Here is a 23,603-nt window from a genome sequence, read left to right on the forward strand (position 1 = left end):
CCCTGAGGCACTTGGAGCCAACCTCCCAGGGGTTATTTCCTTCTGGTCTTGGGTAGCCAAGCCTCAAGCAGGAGGACTGGCAGGTGCAAGACTGGCAGGTGCCCACCCACCTCGCCTGGCTCCCCTCCTCAGTCATGAGAAGCCCAGAGCCCAGCACAACCTTGCAGGCACCGCTGGTCTCCCCACCTGTTCTGCTTGACCTTCAGCCCCGCGGCCGGCTGGGGGGTGCGGCTGCCTGCCTTTTCGCGGGTGAAGCCCCTGTGGTCGCTTCTAACTCGCACTCGGGCAGGTCAGCAGACGTGTGTTTACACAAGTTATAATCTCACCCCGAGACGCTCTCAAGTGTGCCCCAGACGCCGGAGAGACCTCCAATCAAAGGTCTGACTCATTCTTTACACAAGCATCTGTTTTATTTGAAAACATGTCTACACTGCATTGCACACCAACACAGATGTGACCAAGAAACCCAGAGTCCAGTGTGTGACTCAGGGCGGGCTGCTGTTGTCCACCGTGGCCGGGGGGTGGGGGTGGGATAGGGAGGGAGAAATGGGCAGTATTCCTCACTCCTGTTCAGGAATCGGAATGAGCAGACGGCAGGTGATGGAAATGTGAAGCTCTTCCAAGACGCCTTCTCTCTATCGGCTGACGTCCAGGTGTCGAACCCGGACGTTTTTTATTTAAATTGACAGGCAAGGCCTTCATACATTTCCTGGAAAATGCATATTATCCAAATACCACTCATGAATCTCAAAATTTTTTTTTGCACTACACTTATCTTTTAATTCCATTTTTCTAAAACCTTTTTGCAGTACCTTCCTATGGCATACGATTATGTCTTTCTCGCCTTCTCTTTCCCTGGGGGCAGACAGAAAATGCTAACAAGCCGGCGGCTTCTATTTCCACGCCAGAGGCACACACAGGATCTCTTTTTGCTTGGCGGCCAACACGACTCTTGGTTTCTGGGACACGGGAGCCTCCGACCCCATGGGGCCGAGGTCTCCATATTCCAGAGCCAGACAGCCCATCCGCAGGACGAGCACCATGGCAAGAGAGGAGGCTGCTGCCTTCACTCCGCTCCCCACCGCCCGAGGGAAGCCGGGGCACAGACAGGAGCTCATCTGATCAAGTCAACGCTGGCCCGGAGGCCGCCTGGTGGCCTTGCTCTGAGAACCCACGCGCCTTCTCCCCCAGAGTGCGGACTTCCTGTTTACGGTCGGAAATGGATGCCTCTGATAAATCATCTGGACCGTTGCTCACAGCATCCAAGTTTAGATTTTCTACTTGATTATTCACACACTCAATCAGGCTTTAAAAAAAAAAAAAATCAAAACCAGACCCGTGCAGCCTGGAGCGAGCGCACTCCACCAGCTCAGCAGCACCGGCCCGAGCACCCTCCTGGTATGAACATGGGACCATTCCTCCGCATTTCACAACAGCAGAGCGCAGACGCGATGACAGCCTCTAACACGGACTGGGGGACATGGCCTCAGCACTCAGTAGTTCACATAGTTTTGCTCCGTTTCCTATGCATGTTGTCTTTTCTATCAACTTTTTTTTTTTTTTAATTACGTTTAAAAAAATTTCAAAAGGCAAATGCTTAGAGGAGGGAGCCGAGTCGTGTGCGACTTTTCCTTTCTTCGGTCGTTTCTGGCAGGCAGAGGGGTCGCCGTGGAGTTTTCTGCGGCTCATCTTCTCCCGCGAGCTCGGGGACGGGGGGCGTCAGGAACTCTGTTTTCAGCAGGTTGTCAGGAGGGCACGGCCTTTCAGCTCTTCAGGGCCTGTGAAAACAAAGCAACAGGCGACAGCTGCTCACGTCTCTCGCTGGCCCCATGAGTCACGGTTCCTATTGTCCATTTCTCCGCATCTTCCCATCCTGGGGCCCTGTGCCCCTCTCCTCTCATTCCTCCTCCACGTTCAGTCCTCATCCAGCCAGAATCAGAGCCCCGGGCATTTCTGAACATGACAGATCATCAACCCCGCCCCACCCCCAACCTGTGCATCGGCTGTCAGATGTATCATCTCCTCAGTAGAAACCAGGAAGGCTGCCCTCCGACCATGAACTTGAATATCTGAATCCTTAAAGATGTTCAATAAGGAGAGAGAATTCCTTGCCCTCATCTGAAGGCAATGCCAGGTGAACAGAACCATGTGTAAGGAGAGATTCGGGTGAGGAAGGTCCCATGCCCCGCGGGATTCTTCCTGAGAACGGGGTCTTGGCTCCATGACAGGTGCTTTGCCAATAACCACGCAGCTGTGATGGCTGGAGGCAGGGCGATTAGGTTCAAGTTAAAACTTGGTTTGGGTTTTCTTTCAAGTTCAGTTAGTTGGAAAATTAAGATTATATTTGGTCAGATCTCAACAGAAGTCAACTTATGAGCCATCTCTGGCTCTGACTCTGTTTTGGAACCTTACAAGGTCTAAGCCAACATCTGTTCTGGGGAAACTTCTGATGCCCCACTTGCAGAGCTAGGAGGCTCTTGAACGTGACCTTTACAGAGAGGTCCAAGGGTCTGTGCTCCAGACGCAATGGCCTTCGGGGACCTGTCACGTGGGCGTAAGTTATTTACTTACGAGTACCTTCCCGACATTTTCCGCACAACGACGATGACGATCCCACCCACGAAGCCGATGGCTAGTAAGACCCCAACTATGATTCCAACCAGCGTCACTGTCGCCAAACCACCTGAAGGAAAAGGGACAAAAAAGCATGAGTCCCAGATTAAAAATGCACCTGCAATAAAACGAGACACCTAAACAATGCCACTGCCCCACTGTACACAACAGCCTTCCAAGTTGTTCTGCCTGTATCCAGCGGAAGCTGACTTACAAGAAGAGAAATCCTGGACTGGATAAATCCCACCTCCTGAATGGAAAGATTTCGGGGTCTCAGATCTATCAAGCATAACACTCGCACCAGCTTCACGGTTAATTATTGGGTAATGTTCGTATACCGCTATTCAATTGGCTTCTAAATTCATCCTCAATGACAATAAGTTGTGATAGGAGGCCATTCTCCACATCTGTCATTAAGGGAATATATTCGTTTGTGGTTTATTTATTTTCCAACACAGGGAATTCCCCGAAATGTATTCTCGGGAGATTTCTATTCTGCTCTCGCTGACTACAATCTAGGAAAGAGTGGAATTCACCGCCAAGATCAAAGAAAAACATTTTTCAACTCCCATAAGAATATTTTGACAGCAAACTCTAACCCACCTTTCTCAATGGTTGTGTCTGGCTCTTCACCCGCTTTCTCTGTAAAGAGAGAGATGTAATGATATGGAATTATTAGGATTTAATAACTATAATTTAACAACTGGCAAAAGATGAATTTACCCTAAGTGGAAAGTGACTAAACACAAGCGAAAAAAGATAATTTCCTAAATAAACTGGAAGGAATTCATAAGCAGGCTCTGACATGAAACTGACTTTATAGCTACTATTATCACATTTATGAGGGCTTCTTCCCCACTATGGGTCCACAGCACTTCTGTATTATTATGTACTTTTCCTCACCCAAGTTAGAAAGCAGAGCCAAGAAAACACAGATGTCCTAAACGAATGATTCAAATGTTTCAGCGGTTAAGGCAGCAAGGGAATTCTGAGCTGTGGGCTCCTAGCCCAACGCCAAGATCTTGGAGGAGCCGGCGTGGCATAGCAGGTAAAGCCACCACCTGCAGTGCTGGCATCCAATACGGGCGCCGGTTCAAGTCCCAGCTGCTCTTCTTCTGATCCAGCTCTCTGCTGTGGCCTGGGAAAGCAGCAGAAGATGGCCCAAGTGCTTGGGTCCCTGCACCTGTGTGGGAGACCCGGAAGAAGCTCCTGGATCCCAGCTCTGGATCAGTGCAGCTCCAGTCATGGCAACCAACTGGGGAGTGAACCAGTGGATGGAAGGCCTCTCCTTCTATCTCTGACTTTCAAATAAATAAATAAATCTTTTTTAAAAAATCATGGAAAAGTCAGAGACCATGATGAAGGCCTCTGCTCACTGAGAACAATGCTTCAGTTTGGGGAAAGGGGACCAGGACTGTGATGCACCTCTCGGTTTCTGTTCCCTGATTCCTGTTTGGTAGCAAAATCCAATGTCAGAGAGCAGCAATCCGCCCAGAAAACTGAATGGAAGAATATGGCATTTTCACTTATAAAACTTTTTTTTTGAAGATTTGTTTATTTGTTTGAAATGCAGGGTTACAGAGAGGCAGGGGCAGAGAGAGAGAGAGAGAGTGAGAGGTCTTCCATCAGCTGGTTCACTCCCCAGATGGCCACAATGGCTAGAGCTGAGCCAATCCAAAGCCAGGATCCAGGAGCTTCTTTCAGGTCTCCCATGCAGGTGCAGGGGCCCAAGGACTTGGGCCATCTTCTACTGCTTTCCCAGGCCATAGCAGAGAGCTGGATCAGAAGTGGAGCAGCCGGGACTTGAACTGGTGCCCATATGGGATGCCAGCACTGCAGGCTTTTCCCGCTACGCCACAGCGCCAGCCCCTATTTATATCACTCTTGTTCTAGGGTCTCTGTCATGGTCAAACCTAGTCCAGTAGCTACAATGTGAATATTCTCCATTACGAGGTTCTTTTGGGAAAGTTTACATAATTCCTGTTTTAAAATAAAGGTGTTGGGGCCGGTCCTGTGGTGTAGCAGGTAAAGCTGCCATCTGTATCACCATCTCATAAGGACACTGGTTCAAGTCTCGGCTGCTCCACTTCCAATCCAGCTTCCTGCTGATGTGGCTGGGAAAGCAGCAAAAGATGGTCCAAGTCCTTGGGCGCCTGCACCCAAGTGGGAGACCCAGAGGAAGCTCTTGGCTCCTGGCTTTGGATTAGCCCACCTCTAGCCACTGGTACCATTTGGGGAGTGAACCAGTGGATGGAAGATCTCTCTTTATCTCTCCCTCTCTCTGTGACTCTGCCTTTCAAATAAATCTTTAAACAACAACAACAACAACAAAACCCAAAGGCATTTTGTTTTGTTTTTCCCAACAATCTCTTTATAACTGAGTTCTTAACTCCAATGAAAGGTGGTTGTTTTCCTAGTTTGCAGATGGGGAAAAAGTCAAAATGCTTTGATCTCATGAGAAATTAGAGAGAAAGAATAATCAGTCAAGATTTCCCTAAAATCTTGGCTCGCGGTTTACAAAATATCCCGTATGTTCAAACATTTTTCTAACCAAAGGTAAAATTAGCCCAAGTATCATCTAAAAGATGCTTGATTTTCCTGGAGGTTGGGTTTGAAACAATCTTTGTGCCGAGACTCTCCTGTAAACAGGCGCCTTCTCAAGAGGGCCTTGGGTGGGGCCCCAGGTCACAGCTCTTCCTGCGTGAGTTGAGCTCACGGTCCCAGACCCTCACTGGCTCGGGAGCCTCACGCTGCCCGTGCTATCCCATCCTGGAAAACAGCTGGGAGACTGCAGGCGCGGAGCCCTCCCAGACGAAGGCATCATCGAGTCAACGCCCAAAATGTCATCCTTGGAAGTCAGCTACTGGCAGGGATGGGCCAGTCGCGTGCTGACCATGTCCTAACACGGGGGCTGCCAGCGTCAGACACACAGCACAGCACTGTCTTCACCAGAGACACCATTGCATAAGAAACAGATGACCAAAAATAGAGTGAGTTGGGGAAACTTTGGTAGGAATTCCGAGCTTCTCGGTTCTGTCCTCTACAGCTCACTCCCAATTACGCTGACCGTGACCGTGAACATGGGTCATACGTGTGAACAACCCTGGGCGTGCCAAGGGAAAAGCAGCCATCTGCTGCCCCAATCAAATGCCCTCTGAAAACACTGACTGCTTGTAACTGACTTTAACTCACGCATGAAATCATCGTGAGATTATGAGAAGTAACGCGGATGCGCCTCAGGGTGGCGCTGTTTCTGACAGGGTGGGGCAGGAGAAGGAAGGCAGAAAAGAGGATGTCCCAGGCAAGCAAGAATTTCCTTTTGCTGGAAGAGAGGCGTCTATCACGACAGAAATGGTCTCAACACGGAACTTCTCATTTCTGCTGCTGATTAGTTGTCAACCCCATTCAAAGGAGCGATTCTTAAAAATGTTGAAAAGCTCTCCAACGGCCACTTCCGCTGATTCGTCTTTCTTGCATTACCCCATTGGCTCTCTCTGATGTCCAAATGTTAATCTTTCCTTTAACCGCTTGCAGCAAGCGCTCGGGTTTACTTCAAAGCACTTAATGAAACTTTCAAAAGATCGTGGTGATGCACAGCGAATATGAAATTTGCTAAATTAACCATTTTCAGCATACAGTTCATTACCAGCATCCGTCTACAGAACCGCTTGAGGCTTACCAAATTTCCACTCTGTGCCTATTCAACACAAACCCCTCAATCTTCCCTCCCCTGCCCCTGGCAACTCTCAGGACTGCTCCTCATTCTCATCCGTGATGGTTTAAACACCACAGTGATGGCAAAGACACAAAGGTCTCCTCCCGCGCTTGCCTTCCAGGTGTTCCGTTCACACACAGCAGGTGCCAACTGAGAATCCCAGGTACAACCCCAAATCCTGGCAAGACTGGCTCAGAGCAGACCCTTGTTCCATGTGTATGGACATGAATCCAATGGAAGATGGTAACTATTAGCCTAGAATCTGTTAAGATTTACATAGGTACGGGGCTAGTGCTGTGGTGTCGTGGGCTAAGCCTCTGCCTGCAGCACCAGCATCCCATATGGGCGCAGGTTCGAGTCCTGGCTGCCCCTCTTCCAATCCAACTCTCTGCTATGGCCTGGGAAAACAGTAGATAGTGGCCCAAGTGCCTGGGCCCCTGCATCTGTGTGGGAGACCCAGAAGAAGCTCTTGGCTCCTGGCTTTGTATCAGCCCAGTTCTGGCCGTTGTGGGCATCTGATTTGGGGAGTGAACCAGCGGATGGAAGACTTTTCTCTCTGTCCCTCTTTCTGTAACCCCAGCTCTCAAATAAATAAATATTAAAAAAAAAAAAAGATGTACATAGGTTGACTGAGTTTCGCAACCTTGGTTGTCAACACCAAGTTCTTAGAGCAGCACTACACCAGCTTAGGGTCAACAATGCAAATCAGTAGCTACTTCACTTGCCCTTATAGGAGCATTATCACTGGTTCTCTCTCAAGGTGGAGAGAAATGTTCAGCAGCCCAATAAATTTAATTCTGAATCTGCTCCATCAGAACTCCCTCTCGGCGCTCCAGAGTTCTCTGTTGATGATATCACATCTATTCATCAGCTTCTGGAATGCACCAATTATGCATGAGTCAATCAGCCCCTATTGACACAAATGGTTTCTTACCCATGGACCGACTCGTAGCCGCATTTGGGGTCGTTGGTTTCTGGCTCTCTTTATGGGCAGGGACTGTGCTGTGCAGGAATGAGTGATCCTCGAAGTGATGGCTTGTAACACTCTCTGCATTTGTTGGCACCTAAGGGAGATGCAAATGAGGCAAAATAGAAAGCCAAGCCTGATGTGTTAAATACATACCCTAGAGGCCAGTGCTGCGGCATAGTGGGCTATGCCTCTGCCTGCAGCACCGGCATCCCATACGGGTGCCAGTTCGTGCCCTGACTCCTCTTCTGATCCAGCTCTCTGCTATGGCCTGGGAAGGCACTAGAAGATGACCCAAGTGCTTGGCCCCCACACCCACCCGGGAGACCTGGAGGAAGCTCCTGGCTTCGGATCAGCCCAGCTCCAGCCGTTGCAGCCATTTAGGGAGTAAATCAGTGGATGGAAGACCTTTCTCTCTCTCTCTCTCTCTCTCTCTCTCTCTCTGTGTATAACTCTACCTCTCAAATAAGTAAATAAAATCTTAATATATATATATATACACCCTGCCTTATAACAGGAAAGTGTTTACAGTGGCATAAATATGTCAAGTATTTAATGGAGAAATTGAAAGTGGAAACAAGGAAACAAACAAAAAGAAACAAGGGTGGAGACAGGAATAAAACCGGGGCCATTGCTGTGGCGTAGAGGGTAAAGTCACCGCCTGCAGTGCTGGCATCTTATATGGGTGCTGGTTCAAGTCCCAGCTGCTCCACTTCCAATCCAGCTCTCTGCTGTGGCCCAGGAGTGCAGTGGAGGATGGCCCAAGTGCTTGGGCCCTGAACCCCATGGGAGACCAGGAGAAGCACCTGGCTCCTGGCTTCGGATCAGCGCGGTGCGCCGGCCGCAGTGGCCATTGGAGGGTGAACCAACGGCAAAGGAAGACCTTTCTCTCTGTCTCTCTCTCACACTGTCCACTCTGCCTGTCAAAAAAAAAAAAAAAAGAAGAAGTATAAAAACTGCGTATGATCCCACGTCTAGGGTACCCAGAGTAGTCAAATTCATAGTGAAGCAGAATGGTGGGTGCTTGGGGCTGGGAGGATTGGGGTGTCAGTGCTCAGTAGGTGGGAAGTTTCCATTCTGCAAGACGAAAAAGGGGATATACTTAACACTACTGACTACATCCTTAAAAATGGCTCAGGTGGTAATTTAAAAAAATCATTTAAGAGGCAGAAAGAGAGAGAAACAGACACAAAGAGAGAGCTCCTAGCCACTGGTTCACTCCACAGATTCCCACAACCGCCAGGGGCCCAAGCTGGGAGCCTGGAACCCACTCCAGGCGTCTCACTCCTGGGTGGCAGGAGCCCAAGTCCCGGAGCCGTGACCAAGGCCTCCCAGCATCCGCAGCAGCAGGAAGCTGCATCAGAGCCCAGGCCCCGCTGGTGGGATGCAAGACCTCAACCAGCATCTTTTCCTGAAGATGGGAAATTTCACGTTTCCTGTTTATTGCAATGTTAAAGACGTGCTGAGGAGTGTGTGCCTTGCTGGCAGCAAGTTCCAAGCCCTGGGAATCCCAGTGATACAAGTTAAAGACGTAGGCGTTAGCTACCGTTCATTGGGCTAGGAGTACGTCCAGTGAGAATCTGCACAGTGGACACCCATGTGGCCTGGGGATCAGTTTACTCCATGTTGGCTACTGGTCTACAGGGAGATAAGAAATGGAGAACCCCGCATGCTGGCCCTGGGGCACAGGTGTTCAGCCACCACTGGCACTGCTGGCATCTCATAAGGCAGTGCCGGTTTCCGTCCTGGCTACTCTGCTAATGGGCCTGGGAAAACAGCAGGAGAAGGTCTGAGTACCTGGGCCCCTGCCACCCACGTGGGAGACCCAGCTGGAGCTCCTCGCGGCTGGCTTTGACCTGGTGCAGCCCAGACCTTGGCAGCGGTTTGGGGGAGAGAATCAGCAGATGGAAGATCTGCTTCTGTCTCTCCTGTGACTCTGCCTTTCAAATAAACTCAAATAAATACATTGTAAAGACACTCAGAACACGTGGTTAGAAACTTTTACAGCAACGACATCGCTGCAACATCCAAGGAGACTTTTACTGTATTGAAAAATGACTTTTAACTCATTGGAAGAACCTCATTCCTCACCAGTCTGAGAGGCCCCGGCCTAGGCTCTCAAATCACCTGAGACCAGCACGCTAGCGACCTGCGAACTGGATGACACCGGGAAGTAGTTCTTGTTGCGAGCCTCGCACTTACGCCTTCGAGTGGTGGCTCATGCTGATTCCACACACGAACGCACATTGTTCGTTCACACAATACCCTTGTGCGTGGTCTGTGCCTGTGGGGCAAATTCCTCTCTTCCCGGGACACTCACCAGAGCTGTGACACCGTGAGGCTCTGAGTGATCTTCCCTGGCGCCTCTGGTCACCACATTATCTTCTACCCCTGTGAGTCCCGTGCCACCGTCCACACCCGGAGTCACAACCTCGTCTTCCGGCAGGGACGTGACGGCTAGAGAAGAAAGACGGAGTAAGGACTTTTGGAAAACTGTGTGGCGCAGACCTAAGCGGCCAGCTACCATCAGTTCAAGGGCTTTTGTCTTTGTTCTGTTTTATTTTGGGCCACGAATCAAACCATCCTCCTCCAGGCCCCTCTGGCATTGGCCTGGTTGAATCCACCACAAAGCCAAGGAAGATGGAGACACAGAAAGCAGAGGTAGCCTGTCCCTCCCTGGGGTCCCCCGGTATGAGGCAGGGTGGGGCGGGGAGTGCACATCCTTTTCAATAAAGAACCAGATTCTTCTATTTTTCTGGTGCTATCTCATGCAAGGATTTCCTGCAGCGGAGTATCATGTGGGCCTGGGCACTACGTAACAGTCACCTGGAAAGATTTCCCAACAAACCAATTTCCAGGCTCCCTGCAAACCTACTGAGTCAGAGTCCCAAAGTGAGTCTCCATCTATTACTTTGGATTTATATATTTATTTAATTTGTTTGAAATACAGAGAGAGAGAGAGAGATCCCCCATCCTCTGGTTCACTCTCCAAAGATTTGCAATAGCCAGGGCTGAGGCAGGTCAAAGCCAGGAGCCAAGAGCTCCATCAGAGTCTCCTACATGGGAGGCAGGGACACCTGCTGCCTCCCTCCCAGAGTACACATAAGGAGAAAGCCAGACTGGAGAAACAGAACCATGACTCAACCTTGGCCTCCCGTACGGAAGGCAGAGTCCCAAACAGCACCTTCACTGCTCCACCAAACGCCCAGCCCCGTCTTACTAAAATCCAGCCTTCTCTCCATCCGATTCTGGGACCACTGTCCACTGGCATGGTTGGAATCGTTGTTCTGACCCCAGACCTCATGGGTAGGGAACCTCTTCTTCTACAGCGAGAGTCGTTGTCTACAGAGGGGCAGCCAGGTACTTACAGGTACTGAGACAAGAGAACACCCAGTGCATCAAGAGCTCTAGGAAGAGGCCGGCGCTGTGGCGTAGTGCGCTACGTCTCTGCCTGCGGCACCAGCATTCCATACGGGCGCTGGTTCGTGTACCGGCTGCTCCTCTTCCAATCCAGCTCTCTGCTATGGCCTGGGAAAGCACTGGAAGATGGCCCAGGTCCTTGAGCCCTGCACCCATATGGGAGACCCGGAAGAAGCTCCTGGCTCCTGGCTTCAGATCAGTTCAGTTCTGGCCATTGTGGCCATTTGGGGAGTGAACCAGTGATGGAAGACCTCTCTCTCTGTCTGTGACTCTACTTCTCAAATAAATAAGATCTTAAAGAAAAGGGGGGGCTCTATTAAGGCACCTCGCTGCCCCTGGCTTGCCTGTATTCACATCTGGATGAATGACTGGGTGGCTCCCAGTGGAGCATGGGATTGCTGGACTGGGGGAGCACGCCAAGTCCCACCACCAGGGAGCGTGAGGTCTGGAAGTGTCCTGTAGATTTCGTGTGCTGGAATTCGAATCCACATACTCACGGGTGGATGATACACATCTCTGGGAGATGATAAGGGCCAGATGAGGTCCCGAGGGCGGGGCCCCCTTGCTGGCATTCGTGGCCTCATAGGAAGAGGAAGAGACCCACGTGTGTGCACCAGCTCTGCTCTCCCTGGGTCGCCCTCCATCCACCACCACGATGCAGCAAGAGGGCCCTCGCCCCGCGGATGTCCCCACCTCCCCATCCCAGGGCCAGATAAACCTCTCCTCTTTATCAATTATGCAGCCACACGTATTCTGTTAGAGCAACAATGAACTAGGGCAGGGAGAGAGGGGACAGCGCCCGTGCCCTCCCCAGCCTCTGTCGCAATGATCCGAACTCGTCACGGCTGCGTCCAAGCACCGTCTCCTAACACCCAATAACCCTCTCCACGAGTCAGAAATCTGACTCACTGGCCATGGCTTCCTCCCCACACTCCGGGGGCTCTGGAAATTCCGTGACTAACTACAGCTGCAAAGTAAGCAAGTCACGGCACGCCAGGAACAGGAGGGAGGGGCTGCCCGGAGGGAGGGGCTGCCCGGAAAGCCAACAAGCAGCTGTTTGCTCGCACCCAGGCAGTGCTCCAAGGAGGGCCCGCCCTCGCCTTAAAACCCCTCACTTCCTGCCTGCTGAGACAGCGCATCCAAAGGCCCGGTTACTAAATATTTGATCATAATGTCTTCGCTGATGCCCAGAGGGAGGAAGCCCCAAGAGGCTGTTTGTTTGTTCTGTGTGTGCGCCGCCTCTTTCCATCTCAAACCCGAATCCAGCTGCCGAGCGAAGGCTGTGGAGGCGCTGCTTAGGCACATGCATTGATTTTTTTATCTGGGAGAAAAGGGGTGCATGCAAATACAGGTTTGCCTCCCCTCCTGGCCACCTGTGGGGGTGGGGACTGAAGTTCTGACTGGCTCCCACAAAGAACGAGGACTCTGTTCTGGGCAGCTGTTTAATTTAATTGTGGAGCTCAAGGGAAACATCTATTTTTGCCTGGCAAGTACCAGGGTACTTGAAAAAGCTCGTGGAGGGGTGGGTGTTTGGTACAGCAGACAAGACACCTTGGGGTGCCTGCGTCCCATGCTGGAGCCAGATTTCTGCTAATGTGCACCGGGGGAGGCCAAGGTGACAGCCCAAGAGGCTGGGTCTCCGCCACCCACAAGAGAGACCTGGAGGGAGCTCCTGGCTCCTGGCTCCAGTCGGCCCAGCCCCAGCTGTTGCAGGCATTTGGGAAGTGAACAGCGGATGGACTCTCTCTCTCTGTTACTCCCTTTCAAAAAAAAAAAAGTCTTCTTAAAAAGACTTTGAGTAAAAACTGTTAAAATCCATACATAGTTTTCTTATAACATACATTCTCTATGAACTTTTGGAAGATTTCACAATGATTCGCATCAAAATAAACGGACCCTTGAATTCCATCTTTCCATGAACTTCTGGAAGCTCCCTCGTCGTCCCTGTTAAAAAACCAACTGCCCAGTCCCTTTCCTTCCCCTCATTTGAACTTGGTGATGAAAGCATCCACCTTTAAGTGTGTTTGGGGCTGCTCTGCAAAACCACTTATTACATGGAATCTCCACTTCAGCAACCCTTGATAGGAAAAAAAAAAAAAAATCAGGTACTGAGTGCAGTTGGTCTGGGTTCTTTCACAGAATGCTCAGCTCACTGAAAGCTGACCTGATAAAATTTCTGTCTCCATCTTTGCGGGCCCAGGCCCCCAGCCCAGCACTACACCGGCTCTGAATGGACAAAGGGCGTTTTTATGAATGACAGCAGCATTCAGACGCAGGGCTTTGTCTCCCAGCCCCTGCATTCTTTCTGCTCCCTGGGAAAGCTGATCTCTAACACAATTACCCCCGCTTCCCATCTTGGCCCAAGGTTGGCCGGGTGGAGAATTGCTGTTAGGCCAGAGGCTGAGTTTTGCAGCCAGTGTCTGACATCCTTTTTATTTAACTTGAGAAATGTGAAGCATGACGTCACGCTCCTGTGTCTGAAGACGTGTATGTGTGTGTGTGTGTGTGTGTGTGTAGACACATACAGAGAAGCGCACTCATGCACACACACACACACACACAGAGGCCTAAAGATGAGCCTACGTCATGGGTCAACGCTCACAGGCTGGCCAGGAGGGTCAGTTCTGGGGCGATGGACCCTCATGGTCACTTGAACACCTTTTCTGGCCACACCCAGCTTCAGCCAGCACACGAACCAATGGAAGTTTCCAAACACGTCAGTGGCAACCCATCCATTTGCTTTGGAATATTTTGTTGTTGTTATTCTTGAAAAAGTTAGGCCAAAGTTTATACTACCTATGAGAAGTCGACTGGATAAGTCCATTTCACTTTGCCATTCTTAGTTTTGGGAAAAAAGTAAGAATTTAAGCAATGCTTATTTATGTGAAAGTGCTAATTAAATTTTTTTCACAATAAAGTCTAGTATCTCTAAAGATATCACCCTAGATTAACCACATTTATGGGTGACATTTCTTAAAACATATTTTAGGGGCCAGCATTGTGCCATAGTGGGTAAAGCTGTCCCCTGCAATGCGGGCATCCCACATGGGCACTGGTTCGAGTCCACTTCCAATCCAGCTCTCTGCTATGGCCTGGGAAAGCAGCGGAAGATGGTCCAAGCCCTTGGGCCCCTGCACCCACGTGGGAGACCTGGAAGAAGCTCCTGGCTCCTGGCTTCAGCCCAGCCCAGCCCTGGCTGTTGCAGCTGTCTGAGGAGTGAAGCAGCAGACGGAAGATCTCTCTCTCTCTCTCTCTCTCTCCCTTTCTCTTTTCTCTCTGAAACTGACTTTCAAAAAAAATAAATAAAACTTTTTTAAAAATTTTAGAATTCAGAGACAACTTTACATCAGGCCATTATTACATTGTAACAGTCTCACATTCTTAATGAAAATCTTTGGAATAAGTGTTTAATCATTTGGCTTTATCTATACCTCTGACTTGTGGTGGTGAGTTGTCCCATCTGTCTGTTGGTTAATAGGATTTTGGTGGTTTTGGGGGGGGGGGCATTATGGTATTCCTTCTTACAGTTTTTGAAGCACTTTTAATACCTTAAGAATAAATTCTTTGGACTAGATGCTGCAGATAGTTCTTTGCTTTGTTTGCTTTTGTTTATTTTAAAGATTCACTGATTTGAAAGGCAGCGGCCGGCACCACGGCTCACTAAGCTAATCCTCCACCTAACAGCGCTGGCACACCGGGTTCTAGTCCTGCTGTCCCGGTTGCCCCTCTTCCAGGCCAGCTCTCTGCTGTGGCCAGGGAGTGCAGTGGAGGATGGCCCAGGTGCTTGGGCCCTGCACCCCATGGGAGACCAGGAGGAAGCTCCTAGCTCCTGGCTTCGGATTGGCTCAGCGCGCCAGCAGTAGCGGCCATTTGGGGGGTGAACCAACAGAAGGCAGACCTCTCTAACTCTGCCTGTCAAAAAAAGAAAGAAAGAAAGAAAGAAAGAAAGAAAGAAAGAAAGAAAGAAAGAAAGAAAGAACGAACAAGGGAAACAGGGAGGGAGGGAAGCAGACAGATGTTCCATCCGCTGGTTCACTCTCCAAACAGCTGCCACGGCCAGGGCTGGGTCAGGCAAAAGCAGGAGCCAAGAACTCCATGCTAGGCTGCCACATGTGTAGAAAGAGCCTAAGCACTTGGGCCATCTTCCGGTGCTTTCCCAGGCCACACCAGAAAACTGGGTTGAAAGTGGAGCAGCCAGGACTCGAACCGGCACCTATATGGGACACTGGCACTTAACGTAGAGACTTTACCCACTACGCCACAGCACCAGCCCCCTATACATTTGTTTTTGAGAGAAAGAGACGGGGGTGGGTAGAGAGAGTTCTTAATCTGCTGGTTCACTCCCTAACTGCCTGCAAGAGCTGGGCTGGGCCAGGACAGAGCAGAAACCTGTGAACTCAATCCAGCCTCTTCCCCATGGGTGGGTAGGACCCCGGTACTCGAGCCAGGGCCTGCTGCCTCCCAGGGTGCGCTCCAGCAGGCAGCTGGAGTCACCAACGTCCAAACCCAGGCCCTGATGTGGGACGTGGGCATTGTAACCAGCGGAGTCCAAACGCGGTCCCTCGCGCACCCTCACTCGAGGTCGGTCAGGAGGGGGATTTTCCACCTTCAGTGACACCTTGGTGCTCAAAAGTCTCAGGTGAGGGGACAGTCAGTGTGGGGAACAATCCGGACTAGACTGAGTTACTGGAATTAAGACTTATTCTATGCATCTGCTCTCCCACAATATGGCGCTGGGAGAAGAAAACAGCTTCTACACAGGTGCCTCCAGTTCAGCCAATAAACTGTAGGACTCGCTCCTGATTGGAGGAGAGCAGCGTACTCGGCGTGTGGGCAGCCGAGTTGGGATTGGCGGAGGAGGACTATAAAGGAGGAGAGAGACGGCATGTACGAGGAACATCTAAGGGGAACACCTAAGGGGAACACCTGTGCAGCCCCCGAGAGAGCCGGCCGGCGGTGTGCCGCTCCCCTGCGGAAGTGGGGAATGTGGCAGGGGGAACCGCCCTTCCACGGAGGTGGAAGGGATAATAGCCAACCCGGGAAGAACCAGCAGCAAACCCGGGGAGGGCGGAGCAGACAGAAGAACAGCGCAGGGTCCTGTGTCGTTCCCCCACGAAGACGGGGAGCGACAAGTCAGGGTTTCAGATTGTTGGAGTTAAGGCTTCTTTCATTTGCAAATGAAGGCCCAGCCTTCATTCACCTGCTTGGGCCGGTGCTGGGGGGGGGGGGGCTGCTCACCAACCTTCCTCCAGGTGACACAAACTTTGGCCCGCACGTCCTGAGGGTCTTGCACTTGCACTTGCTATTCCTCTTGTCTGTGTTTACTTTGAGGCATTATGTAAAACAGGAATATAACTTGATTTCCTCCAAGAGATTAACCAATCGTCCCCAGAAGTCCTCTTTTTCCAATGCTTCAGTCGCATTGAGACAACTTCCCTTCTAACACAAGGCCCGGCTGCAGCAGCTGGCCACTGCCGACTGCTCCCCTTACCTCCGGCCGTTGTCACTCACTGAGCCCCTCTCTGCCCCTCGCTACAAATCCCCACGTGATCCTGCATCCAGAGCTGGACATAATCTCTCTCCACGACGGCAGTCCCGAGTTAAGCACTATCTCCGCGGTAGCGATGCCCCTTCCTGCGCGAGTGCTGCATCTGGTCTTCTTCTCCATCCTTACCAATGTCAGCACAAGTGCACCTGGCCCGAGACGGACACAAAGCGAGCCGCACAGGGCCACGGGCATCTCTGCTCCTCCGGGATGTGCCCTTCTAGCTAAAACACCTGCTGCTTCCCTCACTGGGCCCTGATGCTCTCTCTCCTCTGCCTCCCGAGCTTATCCCCACCTAGCTGTCAATCATACTCTTGGCTGTCAGAAACAGCTGCTTCCGCTGGCATCACACCTCCTCTTGGGACACCCTTCTTTTTAGAATCCTCCCAACCCCCAATTCCAATGTCCTCAAGTGTGTCCCCTTCTAGGAACAACGGGAAACTGTCAGACAACGGCCATCGAGAAGGAGGCTGTGATTTGCTTTTAAAGGATGTGCAGTCATCTGTCCCACTCCCACCCCCAGCAAACCAATACCTGGGGGACAGGTGGTTCCAGGACCACCTGTGGACACCAAAACCCGTGGATGCTCAAATCCCGTGGATCCCTCAAATCAAATCTGCAACATGCAACATGGTGCAATGTTTGCACACAGCCTGCGCCCAGCCTGTTGGATTACTTGTGATACCTACCACTGTGGAAAGAGCTGTTATCCTGTGCACTCCACCATGGTTTTTCCCAAGTATTTTTGACCCAGAGTTGGGTGACCCTGAGGGCGGGGCAACGTCGATACAGAGGGCTGAATGGGCGCCTTTGCCAAGGCAAGGTCTCCACCCATGGACTTGAGTGCTGGGGGCAGGGTGGGCTCACAGCTAGGAAACCACAAACAGAACGCTTCAGGGCTCTGCTACAGGCCTTCCCCGGGCTGCCCACTTAACCGAGACGCCGGTGCCCTCCACGCACATCCCCGGTCCTTCCCACCCACCTCAGTCCGCCCCACTAGAACAGAAGCTCCGTGAAGGCCATTTGGACCCCATGCCCTCTACTGCCTAAGCCACCAGCACGTCGAAGGCACTCAGTGAGTTGTTGGTGGGCTCCAGGCGGGTGAAGAGCTGCCGACCTCCCCACAGGGGCTTGGCAAGCTGGGGAGGGCAGCCCGTGCGGCTCGAGTGCGAAGAACAGTCAGAGAGGAGGTCAGGGACTGGGTGGCAGAGATTCAGGACCGCCTGCAGCCCCAGTAGCCACGTGGACGGAGAGTGTCCAGCAAGGGCAAGGTGTTTGGATGGGACAGAAGCAGAGAGACCACCCGGGATTTCTGCTGTCCACGTGAGACAGGGCGGTCCTTACACCACACTAGAGGCAGTGGGCAGGGACAGAACTGGACAGGTCGTGGCCGGGAAGCTTTACTACTACTGCCTATCAGAACCAACAGCACCATCCCAGAGCCAGGAATTCCTTTCACTGTCAGCTACAGCCCTGCTGATGAGCGGTACTCAGGTAGGAACGGATCTACTGGATAAAGCAGTGTTCCTCCGTGAGAAGCAGGGCCATCCCGTTTCGTTGCGGTATTCACAAAAGCACTCGGTATAAAGTCTGGGCAAAGAACTTCCACCAGGGGTCGTCATTGTGGCACAACAAGTTAAGCTGCCACCTACGGTCCCGGCATCCCAGATGGGCACCAGTTCATGTCCCCGGTTGCTCCATTTCCAATCCAGCTCCCTGCTGATGCGCCTGGCAATGCAGTGGAAGATGGCCCAAGTGCTTGGACCCCGGCTACCCACGGGAGACTCAGATGGAGCCCCAGGGGCCCAGCTTTGGCCTGACCCAGCCCCGGCTCTTTGGAACATTTGGGGAGTGAACCAGCGCTCCTTCTTTCTGTGTATCTCCCTCTGCCTCGGTAACACTGCCTTTCAAATAAATTAAAATCGATAACTAAATACATAGAACTTCCACCTGCTTCCTTCCACTCCTACTTCTGCTGACCACAGCTCCAGCGCCGACAGCTGGAGTAGTTTCCACTGTGTTGCACCTTGAAACGCCAGTGTTGCTTTTAAAAATAAAGAAGTTATAAACCCTCAGGGTTTTCAAAGAAAATCAGTGGTTAGGCGACAGATTAAGGAGCTCTTTCATGTTGCCCGGTGTTTTCTAACATTTTGGGCTGCTCCCGCGCCTAAATGCACAAATATGCCTTTGAAGACGGATGACGAAATAGCCTTGGAATGACTTTTGCGCTCACTGAGAGGCAGAAAGGGCTTTTTGTCTATGTCATCCCAGGAAGTTGTGGGTTCCCTAAGAGGACAGGCAGCAGGATAACTAATAATTAATTTTAGGACCCTGATTCCCAATTACATCCGAGATAAACTGAAGGCAACACCAAATGTCTATTAGGAAAACAAAACCCCACTTCTGTTCCTTTGCACAAACGCAGGTTTAATGTATTATTTTTTTCATCAGCTTTCAAAAGCGGGCCCAGAAGCTTGCGGCACCCACACCGCTGCAAAAGGGGACCAACCTCCAGCATTTTCTCCCGCCTGCTATGGTCACGGAGGCACTGGGTTAGCCTGCACGGCCATTCAGAGCTGTGTGCCGAGTTCCCAGGAGGCCACTCAGAGGGGCCCCACCTCTGCTTCCCCCAGGCTGGCCCCCTCCCGACCCTGTGCTGCGGCCTCTCTCTGGAACACCAATGCAGCCAGTGACCTCTGAGGTTCCACAGCTCCTTTGCACACTCTCCAAAAACCAACTTCCTAACCCAGAGCTGTGTGCCCTCAACTTCCGGCAGGTGCTGGGTGTAGTCACATAATCACCCCTGTGGCCAGCAGTTTTTTCTTCCTTCACTCCTTCCACAGATCCTAGCAGATCGCTCACTGGCCAAAGTTTGGCCCTGGAAACTCTAGGCAGCCCAGGAATAATCTACGCAAGCCCCAGATGACTTTGCCCTGCTGCCCTGGGCACCCACATTCATTTCATTGTCCCACAGGCAGCACCAGGCAGTCTGCAGCCTGCACTGGCCCACATTCTTGGAACCTAGTTAACAGATGTTTGTTGAGTGACTGATGGTATACGTACATTTACAGCCATGTAGGGCATTCCTCTTGAGTTACTCCAAGGATTATAAATTTCCTGCCACCATCCACTGGGCATCATCCCGAAGTTTGTTAAATATCTCCCCCTAATGAAAGGGAACGCGTGGCTGAAGACAGAACAGTATCCCTTTGAGGGTGACTTTAATTTTGCTGCCCTGCATCCGATGTCCAACACGCAGCAGGTTGTCCACTCACTGGGCAGGTCCTGCTAGGCACGTTGGGCTGAGTTCATCGAGGAAATGAAATCTGACCGCACGCTGTCCGCATTTACGACGTGCCTGGCTATGCGGAGGGGGGTCAGACAACCGTCCCCAGCTCCTCTGCCGATGTCACAAGAAACCCTTTGCATTGACTGGGACTCACGGCACCCCCTGGTCTCAGCGGGGGAGGCACGGTGCCCTCACATTTTCTCAGGGTTCTGTCACAGTTGAAGGCAGCATTCGGAGACTCTGCAGCTGCACATGGGAGAGAGAAAGAAGGGGCCCAGGGGGCCAGGGGACTCCATTTCCACTTCAGTGGGCAGCAGTCATGTTAAGTCACTGGCAGGTGGAAAGAACAGGACGTTAGAGCCACAAGATGACAGCAGGCTCCAGTCAGATCCATGCTCTTTCCCCCTTGTAGGGGAAAGGGCCTGAGACCTCCCGTGGGCCCTTGACAAATGTCTGCATTTACTCCCCACAACTCTCCAGGAGCTGAGCCGTCGTAACAGCCACGATGTGTTGAACACAGCCGAGAATGAGCAAACACGGCGCCACACACTTGCTCTGATCTTGACTAGAGTCTTGCAGGCCAACAGCCTCCTCCAACTGCGCTGCCCACGTGGCATGCAGGTGGCCACACAGGGACGGGGCAGGGCTCGAGCAGACCCTTGTACTCAGGCTCCCCGCCACGTGTGTGTTGAACACAGCCTTCCCATGTACGGGTCACCCTTGCCCATCTCCTTCTTGGTCCTTGCACAAAGGACTGGAGTGGAGTGAGGCCGCCGTAGTGGTGGCTTCTGCAGGAGCCTGAGGCTGGGCTCCCAAGGGTTCATCCTGAAGGTTCACCTTTCAACTGCACCACTGCCCATGCAAAGCTTACAGAACCTGGACGGCCAGGAACAATCCCCTCCCTTCAGAGCCCTCTCCCCTGAGCCAGTGCAGGGTTGAGAACCCTTGGCATCTGCTAAGTTTCTCTCTACTTGAGTTCCTGCCTGGCACCAGCCAGCATCCTACTCCACAGCGATGGCTCAGCCACCTGCATGCTTCCGCTGGCCAGATGAACAGATGAACACCACCAGACTTTTCAGGCTCCAGGGAGTGAGTCAGCTCACCCGCCCGGCCCCCAGCACAGACAGGAGGGATTGGTCCAGCTCCAAACCAAGATTGCTCAACCTGGGGAGATGTCTGGCTTTGACCAAGAGCAGAACTTTCCGTGAAAGAGGAAGTGGGCTCACAGTTTTGCAGACGGGAATCACATCTCTGTAGTAACTCTTCTGGAATTCGGCTGGGGCTACCTTCCAGGGAGGATGGTTTCTTACAAAACACCTGCTCTGGAAGCGCCGCCCCGGCCCGGAGCACCTCTGTGGGGTAGTGGGATAGCGGGAGGCACTCGCCATCTCTCAGAAACGGAACGGACACCTGAGCTTCTGACTCACTCGGAGCGGTCAGCTGAGCAGGCCCTGGTTTTGCAGGAGTGGAAAGAGAAGCCCCTTGGACTCAGACCACGCTGTCCCCCGCGGTCCCCCCTGCAGCCCAGACAGCCCCCACTGAGAGCCCAGGAGGGCAGAGGCCTGCAGGAATGTGGAGAATGTGGGTGTTTCCACTAGCTGCCCTAGGCCTTGAGCCTCAGCCTGCTTTGGGAGCTTGGCGAGTGCCTAGGAAGATTTTTTTTAAAAAAGATAATTGGTACTGGCTAAGAAGGTGTCTTTCACTCTTCCCTTTGTTCTTTTATTCTTTTTTTTTCTTTTTCTTTTTTCTTTTCTTTTTTTTTTTTTTTTTTTTTTTGACAGGCAGAGTGGACAGTGAGAGAAAGACACAGAGAGAAAGGTCTTCCTTTTCAGTTGGTTCACCCCTCAATGGCCACCGCGGCCAGCGCACCGCACTGATCTGAAGCCAGGAGCCAGGTACTTCTCCTGGTCTCCCATGGGGTGCAGGGCCCAAGTACTTGGGCCATCCTCCACTGCACTCCCGGGCCACAGCAGAGAGCTGGCCTGGAAGAGGAGCAACCAGGACAGAATCCGGCGCCCCGACCGGGACTAGAACCCGGTGTGCCGGCGCCGCAAGGCGGAGGATTAGTCTAGTGAGCCATGGCGCCGGCACCTGTTCTTTTATTCTTGTGTTTTTTTTTTTTTTTTAATAGAGAAAATTTAGGAAGAGCAATTTGAAAATATTGAGTCCTTTTGTTCTGATATGTGGGAAACTCAGGCAGTAAACGTCACCTCCAGGATGCGCCTCTGTTGTTAGTGCAGGATTCCCCCAGGGACTCAGAGGGCTCTAACTGGAGGCCACAGTATCAGCTGGGCTCACTGTGTCCCAAACAGCACATGGATGCTCACCCAGCTCAGGAACCTCTGACCCCTGCCACCCGGCTTTTGCATCTCCATCACCTGCCTTCCTGGGTCATCCTTCTTCCTCCCTCCTCTTCCTGCCAAATGCTCACTGTGGACCTATTACACGCTCGTTTACACGCTCTGTCTGTAAGGGACAAGAGGAGTATGCGAGCCAGGAAAGCCCGGTGATGAGAACAGACTAAACAGTCCTGACATCGGCCAAAGCAGGGTGTGGTCAGCGCAGGGCTTGGACACTCACATCCCGCACCAGAGCCCCAGGTTCGAATCTCTTCCTGACTCCAGCTTCCCGTCCGTGCAGAGGATGGCTCAAGCACTTGGGTCCCTGTCACTCACTTGAGAAACCCAGACAGAGCTGCTGGCTCCTGGTTTCAACCTTGCCCACACCCAGCCCCAGCTGCTGCGGGCATCTGGTGAGTGAACCTCTGCTTTTTACATAAATGGAAAAAAAGAGAAAGACCTAAGAGAGTGCAACGAACTGCAAAGCTATGGTAATCGAGATTGTGGTACTAGCGGTACTAGCACAAAGACAAGCTATGGATCAATGGAACAGAACTGAGGATCCAGAAAGAAACCTACCCAGTTATGACTAGTTGACTTTTGGCAAAGGTTCCAAGATGATTTGGTAGGGAAAGAGTTATCTTCTCAATAAATGGTGCTGGGACAAATGGACAGAGACTGGAACTCCACCCAGAATTCTAAAGAATGGAGGCACTCGCCCTGCACAGCATACATAAAAATAAACTCCAAATGAATCAAAGAGCTGTTTGTCAGAGCTAAAACTGTCCAGCATAGAGCCAGATCTTTAGGGCCGGCACTGTGGCGTAGCAGGTAAAGCCACCGTCTGCAGTGCCGGCATCCCATGTGGGCATAGGTTCAAGTCCTGGCTGCTCAGCTTCCAATCCAGCTCTCTGCTATGGTCCTGGAAAGCAGTGGAGGATGGCCCAAGTCCCTGGGCCCCCGCACCCACATGGGAGACCCAGAAGAAGCTCCTATCTCCTGGCTTTAGATAGGCCCATCTCCAGCCCTTGCAGCCATTAGGGGAGGGAACCAGCGGATGGAAGATCCCCCCGCCCTTCTCTCTCTCTCTCTCTGTAACTCTTCCTTTCAAATAAAAAAAAAAATCTAAAAAAAAAGAAGAGCAGATTTTTACAATCTAATCCAGGCAATGGCTTCCTAGATATGACACCAACAATATGAACAATTACAACAACAACAACAACAACAACAAAAACAGGACTCTTGCATTTTTAAAGTTTGTACTGTAATGGACTCTGCCAAGAAATTTCAAAGACAACCAATGCAATGCACAGAGCAGGAGATATGCTTCCAATTCATATATCTGCAAGTATCTAGAATATATAAAGAATGCTTTCAGTCAACAATAAATGGATAACCCACTTTTTAAAAGGGCAAAGGAGGCTAGTGCCACAGCTCACTAGGCTAATCCTCCGTCTGTGGCACCGGCACCTGGGGTTATAGTCCCAGTCGGGGCGCTGGATTCTGTCCTGGTTGCCCCTCTTCCAGTCCAGCTCTCTGCTGTGGCCCGGGAGTGCAGTGGAGGATGGCCCAAGTGCTTGGGCCCTGCACCCCATGGGAGACCAGGAGAAGCACCTGGCTTCTGGCTTCAGATCAGCGCGGTGCGCCGGCCACAGCGTGCCGGTCGCAGCGGCCATTGAGGGGTGAACCAACTGAAAAGGAAGACCTTTCTCTCT

General features: G+C 51.7%; 1 protein-coding gene across 2 annotated transcripts in view; it reads right to left on the reverse strand.

The window, feature by feature from the left end:
• Positions 1 to 391: 391 nt before the first annotated feature.
• The window catches only part of PDPN (podoplanin), a 32,078-nt gene continuing 8,866 nt past the window's right edge, over positions 392 to 23,603 (reverse strand). Inside the window, exons 2-6 of one of the 2 annotated variants that reach the window (XM_008275368.5) lie at positions 9,616 to 9,752; positions 7,263 to 7,392; positions 3,217 to 3,255; positions 2,578 to 2,683; positions 392 to 1,778 (exon numbers count right to left, since the gene is read on the reverse strand). In XM_008275368.5, coding sequence (XP_008273590.2) covers positions 1,772 to 1,778; positions 2,578 to 2,683; positions 3,217 to 3,255; positions 7,263 to 7,392; positions 9,616 to 9,752 — 419 coding nt within the window. In that variant the 3' untranslated portion in view covers positions 392 to 1,771. Of the gene's footprint in view, positions 1,779 to 2,571; positions 2,684 to 3,216; positions 3,256 to 7,262; positions 7,393 to 9,615; positions 9,753 to 23,603 lie in introns of both variants that reach the window. The other variant, XM_008275367.5, reaches the window with a different exon arrangement.

This window comes from Oryctolagus cuniculus, chromosome 7, assembly GCF_051225735.1.
Source record: "Oryctolagus cuniculus isolate XC-2025 breed Fujian yellow rabbit chromosome 7, ASM5122573v1, whole genome shotgun sequence".
Classification (NCBI taxonomy): domain Eukaryota; kingdom Metazoa; phylum Chordata; class Mammalia; order Lagomorpha; family Leporidae; genus Oryctolagus; species Oryctolagus cuniculus.